The sequence below is a fragment of the Cheilinus undulatus genome, linkage group 11, assembly GCF_018320785.1.
Source record: "Cheilinus undulatus linkage group 11, ASM1832078v1, whole genome shotgun sequence".
Lineage (NCBI taxonomy): Eukaryota > Metazoa > Chordata > Actinopteri > Labriformes > Labridae > Cheilinus > Cheilinus undulatus.
In genome coordinates this window covers 465,001-489,540 of record NC_054875.1, presented here as the reverse complement: position 1 = coordinate 489,540, position 24,540 = coordinate 465,001, and the positions used below count along the sequence as shown (strand labels likewise).

The following is a 24,540-nucleotide window of genomic DNA, read 5'->3' as shown; positions in this document are numbered from 1 at the left end:
AACATGGATGTTCTGTGGTATCTGATCATGAACATGGATGTTCTGTGGTATCTGAACATGAACATGGATGTTCTGTGGTATCTGAACATGAACATGGATGTTCTGTGGTATCTGAACATGAACATGGATGTTCTGTGGTATCTGAACATGAACATGGATGTTCTGTGGTATCTGATTTCTGAACATGGATGTTCTGTGGTATCTGAACATGAACATGGATGTTCTGTGGTATCTGATTTCTGAACATGGATGTTCTGTGGTATCTGAACATGAACATGGATGTTCTGTGGTATCTGAACATGAACATGGATGTTCTGTGGTATCTGAACATGAACATGGATGTTCTGTGGTATCTGAACATGAACATGGATGTTCTGTGGTATCTGATCATGAACATGGATGTTCTGTGGTATCTGATTTCTGAACATGGATGTTCTGTGGTATCTGATCATGAACATGGATGTTCTGTGGTATCTGAACATGAACATGGATGTTCTGTGGTATCTGAACATGAACATGGATGTTCTGTGGTATCTGATCATGAACATGGATGTTCTGTGGTATCTGAACATGAACATGGATGTTCTGTGGTATCTGAACATGAACATGGATGTTCTGTGGTATCTGAACATGAACATGGATGTTCTGTGGTATCTGATCATGAACATGGATGTTCTGTGGTATCTGAACATGAACATGGATGTTCTGTGGTATCTGAACATGAACATGGATGTTCTGTGGTATCTGATCATGAACATGGATGTTCTGTGGTATCTGATTTCTGAACATGGATGTTCTGTGGTATCTGATTTCTGAACATGGATGTTCTGTGGTATCTGATCATGAACATGGATGTTCTGTGGTATCTGAACATGAACATGGATGTTCTGTGGTATCTGAACATGAACATGGATGTTCTGTGGTATCTGATCATGAACATGGATGTTCTGTGGTATCTGAACATGAACATGGATGTTCTGTGGTATCTGAACATGAACATGGATGTTCTGTGGTATCTGAACATGAACATGGATGTTCTGTGGTATCTGATTTCTGAACATGGATGTTCTGTGGTATCTGATTTCTGAACATGGATGTTCTGTGGTATCTGATTTCTGAACATGGATGTTCTGTGGTATCTGAACATGAACATGGATGTTCTGTGGTATCTGATCATGAACATGGATGTTCTGTGGTATCTGAACATGAACATGGATGTTCTGTGGTATCTGAACATGAACATGGATGTTCTGTGGTATCTGATCATGAACATGGATGTTCTGTGGTATCTGAACATGAACATGGATGTTCTGTGGTATCTGAACATGAACATGGATGTTCTGTGGTATCTGAACATGAACATGGATGTTCTGTGGTATCTGATTTCTGAACATGGATGTTCTGTGGTATCTGATTTCTGAACATGGATGTTCTGTGGTATCTGATTTCTGAACATGGATGTTCTGTGGTATCTGATCATGAACATGGATGTTCTGTGGTATCTGATTTCTGAACATGGATGTTCTGTGGTATCTGATCATGAACATGGATGTTCTGTGGTATCTGAACATGAACATGGATGTTCTGTGGTATCTGATTTCTGAACATGGATGTTCTGTGGTATCTGAACATGAACATGGATGTTCTGTGGTATCTGATTTCTGAACATGGATGTTCTGTGGTATCTGATTTCTGAACATGGATGTTCTGTGGTATCTGAACATGAACATGGATGTTCTGTGGTATCTGATTTCTGAACATGGATGTTCTGTGGTATCTGAACATGAACATGGATGTTCTGTGGTATCTGAACATGAACATGGATGTTCTGTGGTATCTGATCATGAACATGGATGTTCTGTGGTATCTGAACATGAACATGGATGTTCTGTGGTATCTGAACATGAACATGGATGTTCTGTGGTATCTGAACATGAACATGGATGTTCTGTGGTATCTGATTTCTGAACATGGATGTTCTGTGGTATCTGATTTCTGAACATGGATGTTCTGTGGTATCTGATCATGAACATGGATGTTCTGTGGTATCTGATTTCTGAACATGGATGTTCTGTGGTATCTGATTTCTGAACATGGATGTTCTGTGGTATCTGATTTCTGAACATGGATGTTCTGTGGTATCTGATCATGAACATGGATGTTCTGTGGTATCTGATTTCTGAACATGGATGTTCTGTGGTATCTGATCATGAACATGGATGTTCTGTGGTATCTGATTTCTGAACATGGATGTTCTGTGGTATCTGATTTCTGAACATGGATGTTCTGTGGTATCTGATCATGAACATGGATGTTCTGTGGTATCTGATTTCTGAACATGGATGTTCTGTGGTATCTGATTTCTGAACATGGATGTTCTGTGGTATCTGATCATGAACATGGATGTTCTGTGGTATCTGAACATGAACATGGATGTTCTGTGGTATCTGATTTCTGAACATGGATGTTCTGTGGTATCTGATCATGAACATGGATGTTCTGTGGTATCTGAACATGAACATGGATGTTCTGTGGTATCTGAACATGAACATGGATGTTCTGTGGTATCTGAACATGAACATGGATGTTCTGTGGTATCTGATTTCTGAACATGGATGTTCTGTGGTATCCAGAGTCCATATCCAAACATTTCAAGTATATTTCACCCCAGAGGCATTACATCCAATCCCATCAGCCCTTGGTCCTTCTCACAGATCAGCAGTCAGTGTAAAACAGTCAGTCGCCCCGAGGACCACCTTTGGATTCCCCGGCTCACAGTTCTTCTTTGGGGTTGACCTTGCCAGGGTTATCCATGCCAAAGAAGGAGGACGGGAGGCCATGGACGTCCCGCTGTCTCTTCACGAAGGCAGAAAACGAGGAGACGCAGTTCCCGATGAAGTGGTCAGCTCGCCCTAGGATGTAGAGATCCATCTGAGCCGAGTCGGGCTGTAGAGAAACCACCTTCACCTGCAGAGGAGGATAAAGACAGACGCAGGTGAACACACCTGAGAGAGAAACACCTGTCCCAACATCTACACCTCAGAGGGGTCATATTAACCGTTCCACTGTTCTGATTGGGTTTAATAGTTTAATGGTAAAGAGATATTAACTGAAATGACTAAATAACTAATGACTAATGAATTACTGAAATCTCCATCTTCTACTCCCGGTTCTCTGTTAAAAAATTGTTGTTGTGAATTTCCACCAGATGCATGATGGGATGCATGAGTGGAGAAGGACTCTAAAAGTAGCATTTAAAAATATAAAACCTCTATATCCTTCATTCATTTGTCCACTAGAGGGCAGCAGAGACTTGAAGCTCTACAGACTGGACATGGGGTATGATAAGGAAATTTCCAGTATTCCTTACATTTCTGATGATTTATAAATGTTCTGTTAAGCTGTACGGTCAGGAATGGAGACTCTGGCGTCTCTCCTCTTCTCCTTGGTTGACAGTCTAAACTCACATCCTTGAGTAGATAAAATGCTGTAGGTTCCTATAGTCAAGGATTGGTTCCTCACAGCTTCGTGTGTTGGTGACCTCTAGACAGAGACGGTCTGGCTCCAGTATGGCAGAGGCGGTGGATCATATCTTGAGTTATGATCTGGATCAAGGTTTACCAGGAGGCATAAAAGTGTGAACTACTTTGGGCTTCGTTGGAAATCTGGCTTCAACCTCTCACTGTGTTGATGTCACTGTTTCTCCTCGGCAGAGACTGAGTAAACAGCTCAACTTAAGTCATCTTGTCTCTCGTGTCTTTCTCTCACCTCCGTTTTTGGAGTATTTATGAAATATTTCTTTATCAGGGTAGACATGACTGCAGCTGAACCAGGACCAGGGGCCTCATGTACAAAGACTTGCGTGGCTTTCCTACTGAAACATGGCGTACGCTAAATCCAGAAAACGTCGTACGCATAAAAATATCCAGATGCATGAATCTGTGCGCGCACATGAATCCAAGCACATTTCCTTTGTCCATCCCAATCAACGTGGAATTGAGCGCACGTTGGAGTACCCAACTCCTCCCTGTCCACGCCCCCATTTAAATACGCAAATCATATTTAAATGAGATTCCCCCTCTCTGCAAGATCAGAAACTTGAAAAAGAAAGAGTAAGACGGGAAAGAAAAGGAATTTCACTGAAAGCGAATTGGACACACTTCTCACTGAAGTGGAGGCGCAAAAATGTCCTCTTTGGCACGCTGTCGGCACAAACTGTAAACGCAAGAGGAGTGAGTGGGAGAGTGTGTGTGAGGCTGTCAGCGCACACATGCTGAATTTAAGAACAAGTGGTCCGACATCAAGGTGGATGTGAAATGGAGAACAGCAGCCCACCGCCAAAGTTTGGCCAAAACAGGCGGGGGGACAGGAGAAGAGGGGCTCACCCTGTTTGAACAGAGAGTCGCCGCAAAGCAGACAAAGGAAACTGGATTTACAGTTTCCATTGGTTAATTTTATACACTACTTACATGGATCACACTGCTGTTGCAAATTAATGCAGAAGTGTGCCGGGGAAAAAGTGAGGCTTATCAAGACATTTCACATGTTACGCACGGGTTATTAACATGAATATTTTGCACACAGAGACAATCAAAGGCTTGTATGAAAGATCTGAAGCTGTACTTTAACCAGCAAAAAACAGCAAGTCACTAACTTTAACCACTGACTAGTAATGATGCTGTGAAGACAGGATAGTATTTAGGGGCGCACATGCTCAGTGAGCATCACAAGGATTAATATTAGAACAATTAAACGAATAAAATAACTCACCAAGAAGCCAATCATAGCGCACAGTGCCAGCTTGTAGTCTGTTTCCAACCATGCTGTTACTCAGAATGTATGAATCGTTGTGAACCAGGCCTCCTCGCCACAGTGTTGGTTAGTTGCATTTGTGCATCACATATGATCTGTACACTGATGGAATTAAAGTTTTTCTGTTGACATACTAATTCATCATGTGATGGTGCTTTTATAGCAGTGTGTGTGCAGTGATAGCTCCAATTACATTAGGAGAACTGGCTCTCGCTGCAAATTGCGCTTTAATGTTCACCTGTTCAGCTGTATTCTCTGGGAATTTGATATACCAGGCGGACATGCGGATAATTCCGTCCCACACGGCTGGCACGGCTCGGTTCAGGGTCGACTGGCACTCCAGCGTGGTCAGCACCTGTATGGATACAGGCAGCGCATGGCTCCTCCCTGTGTCGCGCTCCGGCCAGAGGATTGCCATCGGGAACCTAAAGCGGCTGATGAGCCAGTGGTCATCATGCGCCAGTAAATCCTCTCTGTCTCTGAACACACGCTCTCTTCGTACTGCATCATCTACAATGTCTTCTAATTCTGCTAAAGCCATTGTTGTTAATGGTATTTATTTTCACCACTTAGCGCATGCTTTATATCCACTCGTGTAATTGCAGACACGTGTGTGTTAAGTGTTCATCAGTGTTAGTTGCTCATGTGTCTCTGATGTGCACGTCACATTTATTTATTATAACATTTTCCCAGCATCACCTCTAAGTGTCGCCAAAGGATCCACAGCTGTAGAAACATACGCCAGCCATGAAGTTGGCGTGAGGCACCGCACATTTCCACGGTCATTTCACTCTTCATACATCTGAACTTTACCGTGAAAAAGAACGTACGCCACATTTTTGTGCGTACACACCCTTTGTACATGAGGCCCCAGGTGAGTCAGGGTTCCTGCAGGAGTTCTGAACCATGAACCAGGACCTGAGCCGGTCCTCAACATGATCCACATTTACAGAAACACTTTATCAGTATGGGGGCAGGACTAAATGGACCCACCTTGCCCTTGAAGAGCTTCTCCAAGTCCTTGCTGTGAGACTCAGAGTCCGTGGCAATGTAGACGGAGCGCGCCGACGTCTTCTTCACCCACAGCTTCACGGCTCTGCGGATCTCCGCCAGGTCAGGGAGGCACATGTTCATAGTGAGAGGAAGGGCGGCCTGCCTGTTGTAGCCCACGCACTGAGGAGACGCCATGAAGTGAGGACCCGTGTCGCCGCTCTTCAACATCTTACAGGCGTTTTGCTGTGAATCAGACACCAGAGTTCAGATGTGATGGCGTCCTGGTAGACCGCCGACGCCGTGTAAATCTGCTAAAACCACCAATAGCCTCTCACCCAGTCGATGCCGATCCTCAGGTGGATGCTTACGTACGGTCTGATCAGCAGTGTAGAGATAAGCTCCTCCCCCTCTGCCACCATCTTATCCGACCACACCACGTACCGCTGCAGGCCCACGTGATCCTCCGCCACCGGGAACTGAGCCGGGGCACCCGGCATGGCCAGGACGGGGTGTTCAGAGGGAGGGAACCTTCAACCAGACAAGAGTTGTACGATGAGTTCAGAGAGAAACCTATCTTTCCCTTGGGCCACACCCTTTAGCAAATCCCTCGCTCCTCGCCAGCTCCGCCCACTCTTCCACAACTATGGCCTACATTTAGACAAGGAGGGGAAGCCCCAACATCCCCAGCTTCACCAACATTCACTGCTGGTGAAGCTGTTCTCTGAGGCTGTATCATGGAGGGTAAGCAACAGAAGGTCCCTTCTGCTCAACTGGTGGATCGGGGTCAAGAGTCAAGAGGGGTCAAGGGTCAGTCCCTCAAGGGGGGTCATGGGAACATTTGGATCCACCAGTAGGAGAATGAGGGGAGTTTATCTGCAGGTCCATGGACATTTAGGTGTTTCATTTATTTCAACTTTGTATAAAAAGAGGGGGCATGGCGTTGATAAAATCATTCTGATTGAGGAGTGGGAGGAGCTTAACGCACATCTGTCCAGAACCTCATAAAACAACCCCCCGTGACGGGTCTGTCTTCAGCCCCTCATGGGTCTGTCTCCCCACAGACTAACCCTCAGGGACTGGTCCGTCTCCCCACAGACTAACCCTCAGGGACTGGTCCGTCTCCCCACAGACTAACCCTCAGGGACTGGTCCGTCTCCCCACAGACTAACCCTCAGGGACTGGTCCGTCTCCCCACAGACTAACCCTCAGGGACTGGTCTATAAACAACTCACTTTTTCATCCACTGAGTCTGGTGGTATGCGTTGAAAGAAATCCCACCAAACAGGACAGACGAGTCAAAGTCCACGCCCACGTAGTCCCAGAACGGCCCGAACGGGTTCCCATCCTGAAAACAATCAGAGAAGCACAGGGGTGTTTGAGTGGCCAGCAAGGGGCAGCAGGTCATTACTGTAAGATACTGAGCTCTAGTGTACTCTCCTAGACCTGGGCACGAGGACTAACATGACATCATGGTCCTGTTCTGGTGAGGCGTTCTAACCACAGTCTAGACCTGGGCCCGTGGACTAACATGACATCATGGTCCTGTTCTGGTGAGGCGTTTAAACCACAGTCTAGACCTGGGCACGAGGACTAACATGACATCATGGTCCTGTTCTGGTGAGGCGTTCTAACCACAGTCTAGACCTGGGCACGAGGACTAACATGACATCATGGTCCTGTTCTGGTGAGGCGTTCTAACCACAGTCTAGACCTGGGCCCGTGGACTAACATGGTCCTGTTCTGGTGAGGCGTTCTAACCACAGTCTAGACCTGGGCCCGTGGACTAACATGACATCATGGTCCTGTTCTGGTGAGGCGTTCTAACCACAGTCTAGACCTGGGCCCGTGGACTAACATGACATCATGGTCCTGTTCTGGTGAGGCGTTCTAACCACAGTCTAGACCTGGGCCCGTGGACTAACATGACATCATGGTCCTGTTCTGGTGAGGCGTTCTAACCACAGTCTAGACCTGGGCCCGTGGACTAACATGACATCATGGTCCTGTTCTGGTGAGGCGTTCTAACCACAGTCTAGACCTGGGCACGAGGACTAACATGACATCATGGTCCTGTTCTGGTGAGGCGTTCTAACCACAGTCTAGACCTGGGCACGAGGACTAACATGACATCATGGTCCTGTTCTGGTGAGGCGTTCTAACCACAGTCTAGACCTGGGCACGAGGACTAACATGACATCATGGTCCTGTTCTGGTGAGGCGTTCAACCACAGTGAGAACAGATCTAAACACACAGACTGCTGAGGTTTATCACGCTGCTAACTCCAGTTTCCCTGATGTGGGCCGTCACAATAAAAGCACTCTATGCATGCCGTGCTGCGTGTTGCGTGCTGCGTGTGGCGTGCTGCGTGTTGTGTGCTGCGTGCTGCGTGTGGCGTGTGGCGTGCTGCGTGTGGCGTGCTGCGTGTGGCGTGCTGCGTGTGGCGTGCTGCGTGTTGCGTGCTGCGTGTTGCGTGCTGCGTGTGGCGTGCTGCGTGTTGCGTGCTGCGTGTGGCGTGCTGCGTGTGGCGTGCTGCGTGTGGCGTGCTGCGTGTGGCGTGCTGCGTGTGGCGTGCTGCGTGTTGCGTGCTGCGTGTGGCGTGCTGCGTGTTGCGTGCTGCGTGTGGCGTGCTGCGTGTTGTGTGCTGCGTGCTGCGTGTGGCGTGTGGCGTGCTGCGTGTGGCGTGCTGCGTGTGGCGTGCTGCGTGTTGCGTGCTGCGTGTGGCGTGCTGCGTGTGGCGTGCTGCGTGTTGCGTGCTGCGTGTTGCGTGCTGCGTGTGGCGTGCTGCGTGTTGCGTGCTGCGTGTGGCGTGCTGCGTGTGGCGTGCTGCGTGTGGCGTGCTGCGTGTTGGGTGCTGCGTGCTGCGTGTGGCGTGCTGCGTGTTGTGTGCTGCGTGTGGCGTGCTGCGTGTGGTGTGCTGCGTGCTGCGTGTGGTGTGCTGCGTGCTGCGTGTGGCGTGCTGCGTGTGGTGTGCTGCGTGCTGCGTGTGGCGTGCTGCGTGTGGCGTGCTGCGTGTGGTGTGCTGCGTGTGCTGTGCTGCGTGTTGCGTGCTGCGTGTGCTGTGCTGCGTGTGGCGTGCTGCGTGTGGCGTGCTGCGTGCTGCGTGTGGCGTGCTGCGTGTGGCGTGCTGCGTGCTGCGTGTGGCGTGCTGCGTGTGGTGTGCTGCGTGCTGCGTGTGGCGTGCTGCGTGTGGCGTGCTGCGTGTGGTGTGCTGCGTGCTGCGTGTGGTGTGCTGCGTGCTGCGTGTGGCGTGCTGCGTGTGGCGTTCGTTCACCTTCATAGGACAGGACTTCTTGTCAGCGCTCCTCTGAGCCGCCGTCTCGTAGCAGTACGCTCTCCTCTGTCCTACGGGCCAGTGTTTGGGCGCCAGTTTCTCCATGAAGTCCTCCAGACTGACCACACGGTGGTACGCAGACAGCGGCTCCAGCTGGAAGAACTCTCGGTACGGGACGTGGATCTGAAACCAGATCAGGGTTCAGGTTTAACATCAGAGGAAGACTCTATCACGCCATAATAAGAGAGGACTATCTCTGAGGAGCGTGATCTCACATTGGTGTATGGCGGCGTGTGGTGGCGGTACACAATCCAGGGAGGGACCGCCAGTGTCCGGTTCAGCATCTTAGCGAAGGCCAGGGATCCCAGGAAGTGGTCTGCCTGGTTCCCGAAGCGACCTGAACGGTGAGAACCGGAAGTTTAATGAGGGTTTGAGTAAAAGGACGCTACATGGCGTCCTCTGAGGATCGACCCGTCAGCTACTTCCTGAACGTCTCCACTTTGCGGCGCGTCAGAGTCCGCTACCTGACCACGAGACGGAGGGTTCATCTAAACTACAGGGTTAGTTTAGCAGCTGTCCTAAACTTAGTCCAGGTTCAACAAATCCTTCAAAATATCTGTGTCCCTGTGATTATGAAACTTAGATCAATAACTTCCACCCGCCTCCTAACCATGGCAGAAGGAGTCTGTTATCATTGTTGTCAAGTCACTGTGGACAGACACCAGGTAACACGGTAACCCTCTGAACCAAAACACCTGTCTATACATGGACAGACACCAGGTAACACGGTAACCCTCTGAACCAAAACACCTGTCTAAACATGGACAGACACCAGGTAACACTGTAACCCTCTGAACCAAAACACCTGTCTAAACATGCACAGACACCAGGAAACACGGTAACTCTCTGAACCAAAACACCTGTCTAAACATGGACAGACACCAGGTAACACGGTAACCCTCTGAACCAAAACACCTGTCTAAACATGGACAGACACCAGGTAACACGGTAACCCTCTGAACCAAAACACCTGTCTACACATGGACAGACACCAGGTAACACGGTAACCCTCTGAACCAAAACACCTGTCTAAACATGGACAGACACCAGGAAACACGGTAACCCTCTGAACCAAAACACCTGTCTACACATGGACAGACACCAGGTAACACGGTAACCCTCTGAACCAAAACACCTGTCTACACATGGACAGACACCAGGTAACACGGTAACCCTCTGAACCAAAACACCTGTCTAAACATGGACAGACACCAGGTAACACGGTAACCCTCTGAACCATAACACCTGTCTAAACATGCACAGACACCAGGTAACACGGTAACCCTCTGAACCAAAACACCTGTCTAAACATGGACAGACACCAGGTAACACGGTAACCCTCTGAAACCTAACATCTGTCTAAACATGGACAGACACCAGGTAACACGGTAACCCTCTGAACCATAACACCTAACCGTCTAAACATGGACAGACACCAGGTAACACGGTAACCCTCTGAACCATAACACCTGTCTAAACATGGACAGACACCAGGTAACACGGTAACCCTCTGAACCAAAACACCTGTCTAAACATGGACAGACACCAGGTAACACGGTAACCCTCTGAACCAAAACACCTAACCGTCTAAACATGGACAGGACCCAGGTAACACGGTAACCCTCTGAACCAAAACACCTGTCTAAACATGGACAGACACCAGGTAACACGGTAACCCTCTGAACCAAAACACCTGTCTAAACATGGACAGACACCAGGTAACACGGTAACCCTCTGAACCAAAACACCTAACCGTCTAAACATGGACAGGACCCAGGTAACACGGTAACCCTCTGAACCAAAACACCTAACCGTCTAAACATGGACAGACACCAGGTAACACGGTAACCCTCTGAACCAAAACACCTGTCTAAACATGGACAGACACCAGGTAACACGGTAACCCTCTGAACCAAAACACCTAACCGTCTAAACATGGACAGGACCCAGGTAACACGGTAACCCTCTGAACCAAAACACCTAACCGTCTAAACATGGACAGACACCAGGTAACACGGTAACCCTCTGAACCAAAACACCTGTCTAAACATGCACAGACACCAGGTAACACGGTAACCCTCTGAACCAAAACACCTGTCTAAACATGCACAGACACCAGGTAACACGGTAACCCTCTGAACCATAAGACCTAACTGTCTAAACATGGACAGACACCAGGTAACACGGTAACCCTCTGAACCAAAACACCTGTCTAAACATGCACAGACACCAGGTAACACGGTAACCCTCTGAACCATAAGACCTAACTGTCTAAACATGGACAGACACCAGGTAACACGGTAACCCTCTGAACCAAAACACCTGTCTAAACATGCACAGACACCAGGTAACACGGTAACCCTCTGAACCAAAACACCTGTCTAAACATGCACAGACACCAGGTAACACGGTAACCCTCTGAACCAAAACACCTAACCGTCTAAACATGGACAGACACCAGGTAACACGGTAACCCTCTGAACCAAAACACCTGTCTAAACATGCACAGACACCAGGTAACACGGTAACCCTCTGAACCAAAACACCTGTCTAAACATGCACAGACACCAGGTAACACGGTAACCCTCTGAACCATAAGACCTAACTGTCTAAACATGGACAGACACCAGGTAACACGGTAACCCTCTGAACCAAAACACCTGTCTAAACATGCACAGACACCAGGTAACACGGTAACCCTCTGAACCATAACATCTGTCTAAACATGGACAGACACCAGGTAACACGGTAACCCTCTGAACCAAAACACCTGTCTAAACATGCACAGACACCAGGTAACACGGTAACCCTCTGAACCAAAACACCTGTCTAAACATGGACAGACACCAGGTAACACGGTAACCCTCTGAACCATAACACCTAACTGTCTAAACATGGACAGACACCAGGTAACACGGTAACCCTCTGAACCATAACACCTGTCTAAACATGGACAGACACCAGATAACACGGTAACCCTCTGAACCAAAACACCTGTCTACACATGGACAGACACCAGGTAACACGGTAACCCTCTGAACCAAAACACCTGTCTAAACATGGACAGACACCAGGTAACACGGTAACCCTCTGAACCATAACACCTGTCTAAACATGGACAGACACCAGGTAACACGGTAACCCTCTGAACCAAAACAACTGTCTAAACATGGACAGACACCAGGTAACACGGTAACCCTCTGAACCAAAACACCTGTCTAAACATGGACAGACACCAGGTAACACAGTAAACCTCTGAACCATAACACCTGTCTAAACATGGACAGACACCAGGTAACACGGTAACCCTCTGAACCATAACACCTAACCGTCTAAACATGGACAGACACCAGGTAACACGGTAACCCTCTGAACCAAAACACCTGTCTAAACATGGACAGACACCAGGTAACACGGTAACCCTCTGAACCAAAACACCTGTCTAAACATGGACAGACACCAGGTAACACGGTAACCCTCTGAACCAAAACACCTGTCTAGACATGCACAGACACCAGGTAACACGGTAACCCTCTGAACCAAAACACCTGTCTAAACATGCACAGACACCAGGTAACACGGTAACCCTCTGAACCAAAACACCTAACCGTCTAAACATGGACAGGACCCAGGTAACACGGTAACCCTCTGAACCAAAACACCTAACCGTCTAAACATGGACAGACACCAGGTAACACGGTAACCCTCTGAACCAAAACACCTGTCTAAACATGGACAGACACCAGGTAACACGGTAACCCTCTGAACCAAAACACCTAACCGTCTAAACATGGACAGGACCCAGGTAACACGGTAACCCTCTGAACCATAAGACCTAACCGTCTAAACATGGACAGACACCAGGTAACACGGTAACCCTCTGAACCAAAACACCTGTCTAAACATGCACAGACACCAGGTAACACGGTAACCCTCTGAACCAAAACACCTAACCGTCTAAACATGGACAGACACCAGGTAACACGGTAACCCTCTGAACCAAAACACCTAACCGTCTAAACATGGACAGACACCAGGTAACACGGTAACCCTCTGAACAAAAACACCTGTCTAAACATGCACAGACACCAGGTAACACGGTAACCCTCTGAACCAAAACACCTGTCTAAACATGCACAGACACCAGGTAACACGGTAACCCTCTGAACCAAAACACCTGTCCAAACATGCACAGACACCAGGTAACACGGTAACCCTCTGAACCATAACATCTGTCTAAACATGGACAGACACCAGGTAACACGGTAACCCTCTGAACCAAAACACCTGTCTAAACATGCACAGACACCAGGTAACACGGTAACCCTCTGAACCAAAACACCTGTCTAAACATGGACAGACACCAGGTAACACGGTAACCCTCTGAACCATAACACCTAACCGTCTAAACATGGACAGACACCAGGTAACACGGTAACCCTCTGAAACCTAACATCTGTCTAAACATGGACAGACACCAGGTAACACGGTAACCCTCTGAACCAAAACACCTAACCGTCTAAACATGGACAGACACCAGGTAACACGGTAACCCTCTGAACCAAAACACCTGTCTAAACATGCACAGACACCAGGTAACACGGTAACCCTCTGAACCATAACATCTGTCTAAACATGGACAGACACCAGGTAACACGGTAACCCTCTGAACCAAAACACCTGTCTAAACATGGACAGACACCAGGTAACACGGTAACCCTCTGAACCATAACACCTAACCGTCTAAACATGGACAGACACCAGGTAACACGGTAACCCCCTGAACCAAAACACCTGTCTAAACATGGACAGACACCAGGTAACACAGTAAACCTCTGAACCATAACACCTGTCTAAACATGGACAGACACCAGGTAACACGGTAACCCTCTGAACCAAAACACCTAACCGTCTAAACATGGACAGACACCAGGTAACACGGTAACCCTCTGAACCAAAACACCTAACCGTCTAAACATGGACAGACACCAGGTAACACGGTAACCCTCTGAACCAAAACACCTGTCTAAACATGCACAGACACCAGGTAACACGGTAACCCTCTGAACCAAAACACCTAACCGTCTAAACATGGACAGACACCAGGTAACACGGTAACCCTCTGAACCAAAACACCTAACCGTCTAAACATGGACAGACACCAGGTAACACGGTAACCCTCTGAACCATAACACCTAACCGTCTAAACATGGACAGACACCAGGTAACACGGTAACCCTCTGAACCATAACACCTAACTGTAGTTTACTGAGCTGATATCAGAACATCCCGCCTTATTTTCCTCTGTGTGACTAAGAACAGACAGATGAGAGTCCGGGGGGACTTTAGGAGATCTTAGTGAATAATTTCTAATAAATTAAATCTCCTGGTGAAGTTTTGAATTAGTTTTTAACTGCTCTGAGTTAGCAGCTAACCAGCTAACACTAGCACCGTGAGCATCATTACCCATGCAGGGACAGTAGAGGACGTATCCGCTCTCATCCCACTGGAAATCCTCCGAGAAAGTCCGGCAGAGAAGGACTGACAGCAAACTCGCCAAAATCAGGAGACCAGATTGGATTTTCGCCGCCATTACGGTTCATTTCTTCTCCCAACAATGCACCGCGGCTTCACTTTTTCTTCTTCTACGGATGTTTGAAACAAGACAGCAGAGACGTCTACTACTTCTTCTTCTTCTTCTTCTTTGGTTTTGGCAGACTAGACGCATCCAAGGCGTATTGCTGCCCTCTACTGTTCCATGCGATTTCTGTTAATACTCAATCATATTCTGTTGTATACTCCAATGGAGTGCAGATACTGCAGAAGCTTCTTCATATTGTTCCAGTCTTCCAGATTCAGCAGTGTGTGCATGCTGAAAACAGTCTCTCCAGCTGCACCCAGATTCCTGAAAAGTTTCCTCCTTTGAGATGAGTATCTCTTGCAGTGTAACATTACATGTGTCACAGTCTCTGTCTCTCCACATTCACATTGTCCATCGGGGTGTTTCCCAATCAGAGCCAGCCCACTTCTAAGACCACAGTGTCCGAGTCTTATTCTGGTGATGACTACAGCATCCCTCCTGCTGCACCCAAAGCAGTGTTTCCTTCCCCTACGCTTTTTTGTATATTATAAAATACCCTGCCTTTGCTTTCCTTATCCCATGAGTTCTGCCACATTTCCTTTGCTGCCTGATTTATAACAGATGAGTATTCTGGTGGTCCAAAAACCAATTCCAGTTTAACTTTTCCCTGCTTTACTGCATTTTTAGCCATAATGTCCGCTTCCTCATTCCCCTGTATACCCACATGTGCTGGTATCCAGATGAATCCTACCTCACACCCTAATTTGTTAATTCTATACAAAATTAGGCACATTTCTGTTATTAAGTCAGGTCTGGATTTGGAGCGTGTCTCTATTATTGTCTGTATAGTTGCTGCTGAATCACTGCATATGACTGCATAACTTGGTTTGTTGTTCTCCACCCACTGAAGAGCCTTCAAAACTGCCATCATCTCTGCTGAGTATACTGACGTGTGATCTGATATCCTATAGCCTTCCCTTATACCTAACTGGGGGATTACAATGCTGATCGCCACCCTCCCACTTTCTGGTTCTTTTGACCCATCTGTATATATCTGCAAATGTGACCTCCATTTTTGCTGCAAATGCTTGTGAATTTTGTCAACGATGTCTTCATCCTTTTTCCTCTTATTACTATTTAAAAGGCTCAAATCAACCTCAGGTTCTGTAAAAAGCCATGGTGGAACAGTTGCCCAGCAGACTGGGGGACACACTCTCTTCTCCAGAATACCTACTTTCCCTGCAATGTCTTTTAGCTTGACTCCAAAATTAACTTTGATCCTTCTTCCCCTCCCCTCAAATTCCCAGTGCTGGTCTAACAGTGTTTTAGTTGGAAAAGACTCATCTTGCCCTTTTATTTTCATCAAGTACTTCAGCCCAAGCTTAACCCTCCTTATTTCCAATGGCATTTCTCCCAATTCTACCAATAATGCTGACACTGGGGTGGTTCGAAATGCTCCGCTACATACTCTTAAGGCCTTAGCTTGTACAATATCCAGAGCTTTCAGAGTTGTGTGTGCTGCTGACCCATACACCATACACCCATAGTCTATGCACGATCGAATCATTGCTCTGTAAATCATCAACAAGGTTTCTCTGTCAGCCCCCCAATCAGTTCCTGCCAGACATCTTAAAACATTTATTATTCTTTCACATTTCACCACTGTTTTCTGTATATGTGTTTTCCATGTCACTCTTTCATCCATCCACACTCCCAGGTATTTAAAACTCTTAACTCTTTCTAGATTATGACTGCTGACCATCAGCCCTTTATCCGGCACTTTCTTTTTACTCCCAAACACCATGAACTTTGTTTTGTCTATAGAGATTTTAAATCCCCATTTTTTTGTCCAATCAACCACTTTATCCAGGCTTCCCTGTATTTTATTGAAAATGTGGGAGAGATTCCTTCCTCGCTTCCAAATAGCGCCATCATCTGCAAATAATGACAAACCAAGGTCTCTGCTCACTGTACTAAATATGCCATTGATTAAAATGTTGAAGAGTACAGGGCTGATCACACTTCCCTGGGGGACACGTCTACTTCCACCTGCTGGACGCCTTAGAGGAGGAGCAAATCAGTCTGCCATCTGAATCCAAAAACCCCTCGTTAAAGCCTCGCATTAGGACTAAAGAGCTCCACAAAGACCCGGATTCAGAGGGTGGGTTCTGGACCAGAACGCTGCTCAGCCATGATCTATCGATGCCAAAACAACTCACCCGAGTCTACGGTCAAATACTGCAGGAGAGACTTTTGCACACTGCCTCAGTTGCACAAACATGTTGGCAATGTTTGGACACTAGGGGGAGCTGGAGGTACACGGAGGAAACCTGTGGCCCGGGGGCCAGATTGGGCCCTCCACATTGGATTCCGGCCCAGAACCAAAATCGGTGCCAAAGCATGTGTGGAAGACACGTACGGTGGTCCAAGTAAAGGTCAGACTAAACTGATCCAGGTTAAAGTCAGACTAGACTGGTCCAGGTTAATGTCCGACTAGACTGTTCCAGGTTAAAGTCAGACTAGACTGGTCCAGGTTAAAGTCAGACTAGAGTGGTCCAAGTTAAAGTCAGACTAGACTGGTCCAAGTTAAAGTCAGACTAGACTGGTCTAGGTTAAAGATAGACTAGACGGGTCCATGTTTAAGTCAGACTAGACTGGTCCAGGTAAAAGTCAGACTAGACTGGTCCATGTTAAAGATAGACTAGACTTGTCCATGTTTAAGTCATACTAGACTGGTCCAAGTTAAAGTCAGACTAGACTGGTCTAAGTTAAAGTCAGACTAGACTGGTCCATGTTAAAGATAGACGAGACTGGTCCAGATTAAAGTCAGACTAGAGTGGTCCAAGTTAAAGTCAGACTAGACTGGTCTAGGTTAAAGATAGACTAGACTGGCCCATGTTAAAGTCAGACTAGACTGGTCCAAGTTAAAGTCAGACTAGACTGGTCTAGGTTTAAGATAGACTAGACGGGTCCATGTTTAAGTCAGACTAGACGGGTCCATGTTTAAGTCAGACTAGACTGGTCTAGTTTAAAGATAGACTAGACTGGCCCCATGTTAAAGTCAGACTAGAGTGGTCCATGTTTAAGTCAGACTAGACTGGTCTAGGTTAAAGATAGACTAGACTGGCCCATGTTAAAGTCAGACTAGACTGGTCCAAGTTAAAGTCAGACTAGACTGGTCTAGGTTTAAGATAGACTAGACGGGTCCATGTTTAAGTCAGACTAGACGGGTCCATGTTTAAGTCAGACTAGACTGGTCCATGTTAAAGATAGACTAGACTTGTCCATGTTTAAGTCATACTAGACTGGTCCAAGTTAAAGTCAGACTAGACTGGTCCAGGTTAAAGTCAGACTAGACTGGTCCAGGGGAGAGTCAGACTTGACTGGTCCAGATTAAAGTCAGACTAGACTGGTCCAGGTTAAAGTCAGACTAGACTGGTCCAAGTTAAAGTCAGACTAGACTGGTCCATGTTAAAGATACACTAGACTGGTCTATGTTAAAGATAGACTAGACTGGTCCAGGTAAAAGTCAGACTAGACTGGTCCATGTTTAAGTCAGACTAGACTGGTCCATGTTAAAGATGGACTAGACTGGTCCATGTTAAAGATAGACTAGACTGGTCCAAGTTAAAGTCAGACTAGACTGGTCCAGGTTAAAGATAGACTAGACTGGTCCAGGTTAATGTCAAACTAGACGGGTCCATGTTTAAGTCAGACTAGACTGGTCTAGGTTAAAGTTAGACTAGACTGGTCCAGGTAAACGTCAGACTAGACTGGTGCAGGTTAAAGTCAGACTAGACTGGTCCAGGTGAAAGATAGACTAGACTGGTCTAGGTTAAAGTTAGACTAGACTGGTCCAGGTAATTGTCAGACTAGACTGGTTCAGGTTAACGTCAACCTAGACGGGTCCATGTTTAAGTCAGACTAGACTGGTCCAAGTTAAGGTCAGACCAGACCGTTCATAGTTAAAGTCAGACTAGACTGGTCCAAGTTAAGGTCAGACCAGACCGTTCATAGTTAAAGTCAGACTAGACTGGTCCAGGTTAAAGATAGACTAGACTGGTCCAGGTAAACGTCAGACTAGACTGGTGAAGGTTAAAGTCAGACTAGACTGGTCCAGGTGAAAGATAGACTAGACTGGTCCAGGTTAAAGATAGACTAGACTGGTCCAGATTGAAGTCAGACTAGACTGGTCCAGGTAAAAGTCAGACTAGACTGGTCCAAGTTAAAGTCAGACTAGACTGGTCCATGTTTAAGTCAGACTAGACTGGTCCATGTTAAAGATGGACTAGATCGTTCCAAGTTAAAGTCAGACTAGACGGGTCCATGTTTAAGTCAGACTAGACTGGTCTAGGTTAAAGATAGAGTAGACTGGTCCAGGTTAAAGATAGACTAGACTGGTCCAGATTGAAGTCAGACCAGACTGGTGCAGGTAAAAGTCAGACTAGACTGGTCCAAGTTAAAGTCAGACTAGACGGGTCCATGTTTAAGTCAGACTAGACTGGTCTAGGTTAAAGATAGACTAGACTGGTCCAGGTTAACCTTAGACTAGACTGGGGCAGGTTAAAGTCAGATTAGACTGGGCCAGGTTAAAGTCAGACTAGACTGGTCCAAGTTAAAGATAGACTAGACTGGTCCAAGTTAAAGTCAGATTAGACTTGTCCACGTTTAAGTCAGACTAGACTGGTCCAAGTTAAAGTCAGACTAGACTGGTCCAAGTTAAAGTCATACTAGACTTGTCCATGTTTAAATCATACTAGACTGGTCCAGGTAAAAGTCAGACTAGACTGGTCCAAGTTAAGGTCAGACCAGACCGTTCCAAGTTAAAGTCAGACTAGACTGGTCCAAGTTAAAGTCATACTAGACTGGTCCAGGTTAAAGTCAGACTAGACTGGTCCAAGTTAAAGTCATACTAGACTGGTCCAGGTTAAAGTCAGACTAGACTGGTCCAAGTTAAAGTCAGTCTAGACTCGTCCAAGTTAAAGTCAGACTAGACTGGTCCAGGTTAAAGTCAGACTCGACTGGTCCAATTGAAAGTCAGACTAGACTGGTCCAAGTTAAAGATACACTAGACTGGTCCAGATTAAAGTCAGACTAGACTGGTCCAGGTTAACGTCAGACTAGACTTGTTCAGGTAAAAGTCAGACTAGACTTGTCCAGGTTTAAGTCAGACTAGACCGGTCCAAGTTAAAGTCAGACTAGACCGGTCCAAGTTAAAGTCAGACTAGACTGGTCCATGTTAAAGATACACTAGACTGGTCCATGTTAAAGATAGACTAGACTGGTCCAGGTTTAAGTCAGACTAGACCGGTCCAAGTTAAAGTCAGACTAGACCGGTCCAAGTTAAAGTCAGACTAGACTGGTCCATGTTAAAGATACACTAGACTGGTCCAGATTAAAGTCAGACTAGACTGGTCCAGGTTTAAGTCAGACTAGACCGGTCCAAGTTAAAGTCAGACTAGACTGGTCCATGTTAAAGATAGTCTAGACTGGTCCAGGTTAACGTCAGATTAGACTTGTCCATGTTTAAGTCAGACTAGACTGGTCCAGGTTAAAGTTAGACTAGACTGGCCCATGTTAAAGATAGACTAGACTGGTCCATGTTAAAGATCGACTAGCTTGGTCCAAGTTAAAGTCAGACTAGATTGGTCCAGGTTAAAGTCAGACTAGATTGGTCCAGGTTAAAGTCAGACTAGACTGGTCCAAGTTAAAGCCAGACTAGACTGGTCCAGGTTAACGTTAGACTAGATTGGTCCAGGTTAAAGTCAGACTAGACTTGTCCAAGTTAAAGCCAGACTAGACTGGTCCAGGTTAACGTTAGACTAGATTGGTCCAGGTTAAAGTCAGACTAGACTTGTCCAGGTTAAAGTTAGACTAGATTGGTCCAGGTTAAAGTCAGACTAGACTTGTCCAAGTTAAAGCCAGACTAGACTGGTCCAGGTTAACGTTAGACTAGATTGGTCCAGGTTAAAGTCAGACTAGACTTGTCCAGGTTAAAGTCAGACTAGATTGGTCCAGGTTAAAGTCAGACTAGATTGGTCCAGGTTAAAGTCAGACTAGATTGGTCCAGGTTAAAGTCAGACTAGATTGGTCCAGGTTATAGTCAGACTAAACTTGTCCAGGTTAAACTTGTTCACATCAGCCTCATCCTCACTGATCATGTCTCTGTCTTGTTTTCCTGTCCTCCTGTCTTTTGGCCGGTCTTAATCCGTCCCCGTCCTGGGGCTCAGCCCCGCTAACGTACTCTGTCTCTGTGTCGGATCTTTCTCGCCTCTCTGCTCTGATGCTTGACAGCTGGCCGCTCTTTCCCTCTCTTCCTGTGTGTTTGGCGTCTCCTCCCCCATCCCTCCAGCTCTCGCTGTTTTTCATTGTTGGAGATGATGGCGCTGATAACAATGAAGAAGAAGAAGAGAGGCAGCCAGCTCACAGACACTGAGTAAAGACTGAGAGACAGGGCTGCTTCCTGCAGGTGAGACAAACACCAAAGAGATGAGGGATTCCTGTCTTCATGAGATCAACGGAGCCACAATCCTCTAAAATATTCAACTAATCCATTTAGAGGACATATGCAGTAAGTATGTTTCTGTGACTCACTGCCCCATGTCTAACGAGCTCACTTCCCTTTTCTGAATCTACAACTTCCTCTAAAACATGGACAGGTTAGAGCGAGGAGCTGAGCCTAACACAACTCTCACTGACCCCGTTTACACCTTACACTAACGTCTGATCTAGACAGAGATGGTCATTTTTCCTAAACTATGGCCTACTTTATAGCAATAATGAAGAAAAACATTCCCAACATCCTTCATGCTTCACTAACATTCCAGCCTCTGACTTTTACATGCAGGCCAGTCTGGAGGTGCACCATCAGTCAGACCCTGAACATCCTGGTACCTGAACAAGTCCTAAAGGCAGGATTTCAGTCCCCAAACATTCCCAGCGTCATAAACATTCTGTCCTCCACCTTTAAAGATGATGTCATCTGTTTAAACATATAAAACATTCCAATCTCGCCTTTGATGATGTCATCAATAAATGTGTGCAAAACATTCCACTCTCTAAGGATGATGTCATTATTTAAAGTGTATAAATTAATTAGAAGATGATGTCATCAAAGTTTATAAAACATTCCATGCTCCTATGATGATGTCATTATTTAAAGTGTATAAATTAATTAGAAGATGATGTCATCAAAGTTTATAAACATTCCATGTTCCTATGATGATGTCATTATTCAAAGTGTATAAATTAATTAGAAGATGATGTCATCAAAGTTTATAAAACATTCCATGCTCCTATGATGATGTCGTTATTTAAAGTGTATAAATTAATTAGAAGATGGTGTCATCAAAGTTTATAAAACATTCCATGCTCCTATGATGATGTCGTTATTCAAAGTGTATAAATTATTAGAAGATGATGTCATCAAAGTTTGTAAACATTCCATGCTCCTATGATGATGTCGTTATTTAAAGTGTATAAATTAATTAGAAGATGATGTCATCAAAGTTTGTAAACATTCCATGCTCCTATGATGATGTCGTTATTTAAAGTGTATAAATTAATTAGAAGATGATGTCATCAAAGTTTGTAAACATTCCATGCTCCTATGATGATGTCGTTATTTAAAGTGTATAAATTAATTAGAAGATGATGTCATCAAAGTTTATAAACATTCCATGCTCCTATGATGATGTCGTTATTTAAAGTGTATAAATTAATTAGAAGATGATGTCATCAAAGTTTGTAAACATTCCATGCTCCTATGATGATGTCATTATTTAAAGTGTATAAATTATTAGAAGATGATGTCATCAAAGTTTATAAAACATTCCATGCTCCTATGATGATGTCATTATTTAAAGTGTATAAATTAATTAGAAGATGATGTCATCAAAGTTTATAAGTGTATTAATTACATCAGTGTGTCCTTTAAGCATGTTTATGACATCATATGGGGGATACAGAGGCTCGGTAGCCTTTTAGCTCATGGCTAGGTATCCCAGCATGCTTTGTGCAGCACAGATTCCTAGGCTGATAGATGGATGGATGTCATGTTTACATCACGGTGGGAGTCATGTGTTTCCTTGGTTGTGACGTTAAGGTTGAGGCTGATAACCCTGGACATTCAGATGTAATTTAACATGAATTATGGTCTGATCCATGTCTACATTTTCAGGATCAGTGGTCTTTTAACTTTTGATCATGTTACACTGAAATAAAACAGCAGCAAAAATCTGACACTAGGATGAGATAACGTTTGATTGTGACATCACAGCAACATGGCTGCCGTGGGAAAATGGTCCTTTCCTTTGTGACAGTCCTCTAGGCTGGACTCTGTTGGTTTCTCTTTATTTAAGCTGCTAAAGTACAGATTTGATCCAGTCTAGTTGATCAGTTTCATGGTCTCAGTGTCTGGATCGTTTGTTTCTGTGAAGCATGAACCCAAACTGTGTTTTGGATTTCCCTCTGACTCAGCGTGATTCTTCTCTGACGTGGAAGTGATCTGCACAGGACGCTCCGTCTCCACCCATCGTCCTTATCAGCCCCCTACAGACCTGATACCCCCTCACAGCTGAGATCCCCCACGCCCCCCCCCCCCACCACACACACACACACACACCCCCCCACACACACACACACACCCTGGAGATACGGAGTTACATCAGGGTCAGCGTGAGTCCTGCAAAAACAAAACAAAACTACATATATATATATATACACACACACACACACACGTATATATGTGTGTGTGTGTATATACAGCCTTTAACAAATGTATTAGACCAGCTGTCATCTCTGTCTCAGAGACCATCCAGCATCATGAAGTGCTTTAATGCGGACTCTTTCATTTTCAGTCAGCTCTCCACGTTTTACCATTTTGAACAGGAATGAGGAATTTCAAACTGAATTCACCCAAATCTGAGCCGGCTCACTGGGCTCTCTGAGAAGTCAGAAATGAATCAAGCATAACATTCAAGCACTAAAACTCATTTTTCTCTTCAGGAATGACAGTGAATAACTATAATCTGACACATTCTTCAGAAATATTAATGTGCTTTACTATTTTTGAGTTTTTTGGTAAATCAGTAAATTTGAAAATTCATGGATAACAATAATAATTCTATTTTAGCATTAAAAATATCATTTGGGTTAAAGAGCTTCTACATATTGGTGTATTAACCATTGCAGAAACATCAAAATGATTTTGGTAATTACCAATGCTGTTAATTTAGGGCAGCTGTGGCAGAAACCTGACTGTGGTTAGGGTTAGGGTGGGCTAATACATTTGTTAAGCACTGTATGTACACTATATATATATATATATATATATATATGTGTGTATATATATATACACTACCAGTCAAAAGTTTGGACACACCATCTCATTCAATGTTTTTCCTTTATTTTTACTACTTTCTACATTGTAGATACACACTGAAGAAATCGAATATATGAAGCAAGATATATGGAATTATGTAGCAAAGAAAAAAGTGTTTAATAACTCTAAATATGTTTTATATTTTAGATTCCTCAAAGTAGCCACCCTTTGCTTTGTTGACAGTGCTGCAAACCCTTGGCCTTCTCTCAAAGAGCTTAATGAGGTGGTCACCTGAAATGGTTTTCACTTCACAGCTGTGCCTTGTCAGGGTTCATTTGTGGAATTTCTTGCCTTCTTAAAGGGCTTGGGACCATCAGTTGTGTTGTACAGAAGTCAGGTTGGTACACAGCTGACAGCCCTATTTGACAACTGTTAGAAGTCATATCATGGCAAGAACCAATCAGCTAAGTAAAGAGAAACGACAGTCCATCATTACTTTA

The 24,540-nt window shown here is 45.4% G+C and overlaps 1 protein-coding gene across 1 annotated transcript; it reads right to left on the bottom strand.

Moving 5' to 3' along the window:
• Positions 1 to 2,504: 2,504 nt before the first annotated feature.
• Positions 2,505 to 15,153, bottom strand: pofut1 (protein O-fucosyltransferase 1). The gene is made up of 7 exons (XM_041799103.1): positions 14,604 to 15,153; positions 9,353 to 9,474; positions 9,078 to 9,260; positions 7,038 to 7,150; positions 6,141 to 6,333; positions 5,806 to 6,048; positions 2,505 to 2,967 (listed from the first exon to the last, which is right to left on the bottom strand). The coding sequence occupies exons 1-7, from the start codon at positions 14,728 to 14,730 to the stop codon at positions 2,773 to 2,775; spliced, it is 1,176 nt and encodes a 391-aa protein (XP_041655037.1). The 5' UTR covers positions 14,731 to 15,153; the 3' UTR covers positions 2,505 to 2,772.
• Positions 15,154 to 24,540: the final 9,387 nt, after the last annotated feature.